This window comes from Leptonotus elevatus, chromosome 5 (assembly GCF_054856555.1).
Source record: "Leptonotus elevatus isolate MCC_2025b chromosome 5, RoL_Lele_1.0, whole genome shotgun sequence".
Lineage (NCBI taxonomy): Eukaryota > Metazoa > Chordata > Actinopteri > Syngnathiformes > Syngnathidae > Leptonotus > Leptonotus elevatus.
The window spans coordinates 13561248-13567500 of record NC_141243.1 but is presented as its reverse complement, the minus strand read 5'-3'; the positions used below and the strand labels follow the sequence as shown (position 1 = coordinate 13567500).

Genomic DNA, 6253 nt, shown 5'->3' with positions numbered 1-6253 from the left:
TACGTATATATATATATATATATACGTATATATATATATATATATATATATATACGTATATATATATATATATGTATATATATATATACGTATATATATATATATATATATGTATATATATATATACGTATATATATATATATATACGTGTATATATATATATATACATATATATACATATATATATATATATGTATATATATATATACGTATATATATATATATATATACGTGTATATATATATATATACATATATATACATATATATATATAAAATAAAAATCTACACCCTTTTAACATATTTTATTAAAAATATTTTAAATTTTTTTGCATGTAAAATTAGATATTTTTTGGCATGATTTATACTTTTAATTAAATAGTTCAATAACTTTTTCGACATCCGAGTTCACGTAAAAAAACAAACACAAAATTACAACATTTACTTGAAGAAAATATATTTTTCATACAAAATGAAGAAAAAAATAATGGGAAAAAAAAGAGATTATATGAACGACTGCTCCAACTATTCCTGTTCCTAAAAAGAAGCGCCCGCTTGTCATACCCAGCGAAGCGTGGCAGTCGCAGCACTGCCACCCTACATGCCGGTCAGCGGGTAGCGTCCGGTCGTGGCAGCAGCTCAGGCACCGCCCGTCGTCGCTCAGGATCTGTGAGGCGGGACACTCGGTGCAGTTCCAAGCGCCCGCACCGCGACAACCCAGGCAGAACCGGTCGCACGGCCGGCAGTCGAGCTCGTCACGGTCCGATGACCGCTCCTGGAAGCAGGAAGAAGGAGAAATTGGCGTTTGGATGAAATCGGAGGTCGCGTCATATGACGAAGACGAATACCTGGGAGGCCAAGTAATAGCCAATCAGACACTGCGATTCACAGATGCTGGAGCCAATTAGCTGGTAACCATAGTAACATGACTGGCAGGAAGTAGCGCCAGCACCTGGGCACACACAAATCGTCAATTATATACACTTGGATATACTTCACTAAAATGAAGACTTGTCATGTATTGTTATTGTAATGTGGTGATTGATTTATGACCCAAAAACTAAATAAATGGATGAAGGATTTATGGCCTTCTAGTCTAAAAGGGTAAAAAAAATCATGGTTTACGTTGGGATTTTAAGACTTTATGTCCCAGATAAATGTACCGTTGATTTATGACCCACCCATAAAACATGAAAAAAGAAAATGGTTGATTTATGGTCACTATAATACAAAATATGTTCATCTGAATTTAATGGCTTCCTCATGTCAAATGATCAAATGATTTATGGCCCCTTACATTAGGATTAGAAGACATCACTTTATGTCCTTGATAAATGTACAATTTATTTATGACCAACCATAAACTAAATAAATGGATGAAGGATTTATGCCTCCTCAGAAAAGCATTAATGTGCAACTTGTCCTCCTAGTCTAAAAGGGTCAAAGAATATGGTTTATAGCCCTTCCACGTTGGGATTTTAAGACTTAATGTCACAGATAAATGTAACGTTGATTTATGACCCATCCGTAAAACATAAAAAAATAAAATGGTTGATTGATTTATGGTCACCATAATAACAAAAGAATGTGTAGCTGGATTTTATGGCTTCCCCATGTCAAATGATTTATGGCCCCTTACATTAGGATTATAAAACATGACTTAATGTCCCAGATAAATGTACAATTGATTTATGACCCACCCATGAAGAAAATGGTTGATTGATTTTTGGCCAACAAACAAAGGAATCTGAATGTTATGCTTATGTCAAATGATCAAATGATTTATGGCCCCACTACTTAAAGATATTAGGATAAACTTTATGTCCCAGACAAACATACTGTTGATTTATGCCCCACCCATAAAACATGAAAAAAGAAAATGGTTGATTGATTTATGGTCACCATAATAACAAAAGAATGTGCAGCTGAATTTTATGGCTTCCTCATGTCAAATTTTCAAATGATTTATGGCCCCTTACGTTAGGATTATAAAACATGACTTAATGCCAACCAATTTGGGTTTGAATTATAAATAAATAAATACATAAATAATTGTTCTGTTATTATATGAACTCAGGACATCAAGAATTTATTTAATTTAGTTTTCTTTTGATAAATATATGTTATTTTGTTATATGACATAGCACTGTTAAATGACTAGTTCTCTGGCAATGTCAATGAATAGAGAGCATTGAGGGCTAAATTTAGGACAGCCCTTGTACAGGAAAGGAAGTGCATCATTTATTGTGACTAATCAATGGGATTCATTTAATGACTGTTGTAATGCAAAATTTGTTGAGCATATTAACTCCCCACTGATGCAATTAACCTCACTGAGCTTTGGAAATTCCAGTGGGAGGGGCGCGTGTTTCCCGAGGAATCATCCTCATGAGACCGGATCACAAACCTGTGCAGGTCTTGCACGTGGCGTGGCACTTGAGACAGGTGTGGGTCCAGCTGTGGTGATAGTAGCCTGGCGGGCAATTCTTCAGGCAGCGGCTTTGGTGCTTAACATGGACGAAGCCGCTCCGACAGTTCAGGCAGTCGGTGTCGGCGGGTCCTCGACATCGAATGCAGGCGGGGTCGCAGCGCTCGCATGTCATGCTGCTGCTGTTCCCGAAATGACTGCAAAAGGAGAAGTGAGTTTCATATAACAAATCAAGCAAGTCAAGCAAGTAAGGAAGAAATCCCATTGCTTGACAATAATAACCTCAACTAGTCTAAACATGACATTTTGATTAATATTACATTTGTGGAATATGAGTTCAAAATTCAAAGTTTTTATCCATCTTAGGGGGCGGCCATTTTGCCACTGGCTGTCGACGGAAGATGACATCACAGTTGTTCAGGGCTCAGGCAACGACCAATCACATCTCACCTGTTTTCTGAAGCTGACCTGTGATTGGTTGTTACCTGACACCTGAGCAACTGTGATGTCACCCTTAGTCGACAGCAAGTGGCAAAATGGCCGCCTTCTGATATTGATCATACCCTATTTAGACTATTGGGGCTGCATAGAACATATTAAGAACATTTTTGGGTGTTGACTTCCTCTTTAAAAAATGTGCCATAAGGTGATAAAATGGCGAACACCGTCCCACTGACCTCTCAGGGCAGGTTTGTACGCAGCTGCTGCCGTGCCTGAAAAAACCCAATCTACACGCGGAGCACTGCACGCTATGTCGTCCGCTGCACGAGGCGCAGCTCAAGTGGCATCGCTCACAGGTGTGCTCGTCCTTGTCGCCGTAGTAACCAGCAGGACACTGCTGCACGCAGGTTGAGTCTGACAAACAAAAAAGTCATTGTCAAGAATCTTACACGCCAAGCCGGCGTCTGGTCCGCCGCACTCACTGAGCAGGAAGCGCGGCAGGTCGCAGCTGAGGCAGCGGTCCGGGCCGGGACCCCCGGAGCAGCTACGGCAGGAGGCGTGGCACGGCCGGCACTGCCCCCCGCCGTCCATGTAGGTGTGCGGGGAGCACCGGCTGTACCATACGCAGTGGCCGCTAGCGTCGAGGCGGCGCTCCGATTCGCAGCTGAGGCACGACAACGGCCCGCTGCTCGAGCACGTCAGACAGGAGTGGTCGCAGTCTGGACACATGCGACAAACTTACTCAACATCGACATTATCAGTGGTTCTCAATTGTTTCGGAGCTTTCCAAGTTCCGCCATAATGACAAGTTCTGACATAATTAACTAACTTGCTCCCAAAGACGTATAAATGTGTTCTATTTTAAATCTTTTGAGTGTCCCAAAGACGTATTTATTCGTTTTTTATGCTGGAGCATACAGAAGGCTTCGATGCAGCCTCTCAACTGCAAAGAACGGTTGAACCAATAGTAGTTATGACAAAAACGGCCGGCAGGTGGCAGCAGAGTACAAGAGATCAACCAGGGCCATGTTGTAAACAAGCCGATTTACCCACAGTTCTAAACAGATTTGTAAATAATGATGAAACTTAGCTATAGTCTAATGCTAATTGCTGCAAAACAGAAACAGATAGAAATATACTTTTTTTCCTGATGAAAGAAGAGACTCTAATCTTTATTTTGGTAGGTTCCATGTTTTTATAGCAATAGAACACAATATTCTGTGGGCCTTGCAAAATCAGTCAAAATCCAGTAAAACAGCCAGGAGCGAAGGGGGTTGCTTCAGTGAAAATGGCTGGGAGTGAATGAGTTAAAGGGGAAGTCATTACATTACATTACATTTGTGGAATATGAGTTATGCAGCAAAATCCAGTCGTTTTTATCCATCTCAGGGTCGGCCATTTTGCCACTTGCTGTCGACTGAAGATGACATCACAGTTGCTCAGGGCTCAGGCAACAACCAATCGCAGCTCACCTGTTTTCTGAAGCTGAGCTGTGATTGGTTGTTACCTTAGCAACTGTGATGTCATTTTCACTCGACAGCAAGTGACAAAATGGCCGCCTTCTGATATTGATCAAAACTGCTGGATTTTGCTGCTTAACTCATATTCCACTAATGCAATTAACCAGAATAATGTATTTAGACTCGTGGGGCTGCATAGAACATATTATTGTCAAAAAAAACACTGTTAAGATTTAAATGTTTAGATATATTTTCAAATTATTAATTTTTCCAATGATACCTCTGCACTCGCCATCAACTTTTCCGTAGTAGGTGTTGCTGGGACATTGAGGCAGACACTCTCCATTGTAGCGCCGGGCTTTGGGGTTGCGGCACATTTTACAGTCGTCATGGTCCGGCCCGTCGCACGAGGCGCAGTCGGCGTGGCAACGAACGCACTCGCGTTGCTGTTCGCTAGGGAAAAAGCCAGCGGGACAGTCGTCCACACATTTGTCGGCGTGGAGGAAGAAGTAATCGGCACACTCTGGTGATGAAGACACACACACACACAAAAAAGACTTGAGAGGAAGGCGGAATGGTTTTGAAAAATAACAGCTGCGACACTTAGCATAATTTGATCATGGACTGTTTGGTGTGGTTTTTTTTGTTTTGTTTTTAAATGTACATTGGAAACCGAGGCTGAATGATTGACACACCTCTTCAGCCATGCCTTCTGTTTCTTGTCACGGTATGACAAGTTTAAAAATAATAATTACAATAAAATTTGAGGCATGAGATGTGGTCAGAGAGGGGATGATTTTTCAAAAGATCATTTTAATAATAATACACGGTCAGTCATACAGCCAATTTTATCATACATATGACAAAAAGTGTTTTTTTATGAACTGCAAACTGCCTCATTTTAAAGCGTTTAAAATCACTCAAAAACACAGCAGAATTGGAGGGCCTCCAGTGAAAACAAGTGGATTTTTAAATTATTTACAATAATTTTAAATGTACTTTATATTACTTTCATTCAATTCCCACTTTAAATGTTTTATGTTTTTTTGTGTATGCCAATTTTCATAATAGACTGTTTGACACATGAAAAAGAACTGAATTTGTAGCACCTCTGTTTAAAATGTACCAGTATGTAATTTTAATTATTTCTTACACTAATACAATTTGTGTTGTTTTGGCGTCCATTTAAAAACATATGGATCTAAAAAAAAATCTTACACTTATTTTGTAAATGTTCCCGTTGTGTAGTACGCCCCTCCCAACTCTTCGCCACAACGATAAATAATGTCATTTGTCTTTAAAATTGCTCTAAGTACACCTACGCAGAGGAGCTAATACTCCTTGCACTCTCTGACAATGAGAGCGCTACTGCCACCTAATGTAGAAGATGTGGAACTACACTTTATTGTAGTATGGCAGAAAAACAATATATTCCCCTGTAACCCCCTTATAATGGTTTTGTTAATCCAATTAAATGTGCTTTATTCTAAATGTTACTTTACTTTAATTCCTTTTATTTATTTTTTGTTCCTTAAAGTTGTCCGCCCCGCCCACACACGCGCATTTGAATTGATATCCAGGTGTACTCACTGTCACAGAGTCCGTCCTGGTTGCAGTGAATACAGTCGGGGGGACAGCGGAGGCATTGCACGTCTTGACTGTAGTAGCCCGGCGGGCAGCCACGCACGCAACTGTGCTCCAACTGGAAGTGGTCGGGCTCGCAGCTCAGACAAAAGGAAGCGTTGGCATGACAGGATGTGCACTCGGGAGCACACGGGCGGCACGCGCCATCCTCGGGGAAACCTCTGCAAATGAAAACAGGTATGAGGGAAGCTGCACGCATACTGCAGTTCTTAGTTCAATGTCCAGGTATATACAGGGTGGAACAAAAGTTGATATACAATACATTTATATTAACTTACTTA

At 40.3% G+C, this 6253-nt stretch overlaps 1 protein-coding gene across 1 annotated transcript in view; it reads right to left on the bottom strand.

Moving 5' to 3' along the window:
* pcsk5b (proprotein convertase subtilisin/kexin type 5b) overlaps positions 1-6253 on the bottom strand; it is an 85562-nt gene that overhangs the window by 1873 nt on the left and 77436 nt on the right. Inside the window, exons 30-36 of the mRNA XM_086075972.1 lie at positions 5919-6133; positions 4609-4851; positions 3351-3587; positions 3105-3282; positions 2407-2624; positions 848-951; positions 564-774 (exon numbers count right to left, since the gene is read on the bottom strand). Coding sequence (XP_085932098.1) covers positions 564-774; positions 848-951; positions 2407-2624; positions 3105-3282; positions 3351-3587; positions 4609-4851; positions 5919-6133 — 1406 coding nt within the window. The remainder of the gene's footprint in view (positions 1-563; positions 775-847; positions 952-2406; positions 2625-3104; positions 3283-3350; positions 3588-4608; positions 4852-5918; positions 6134-6253) is intronic.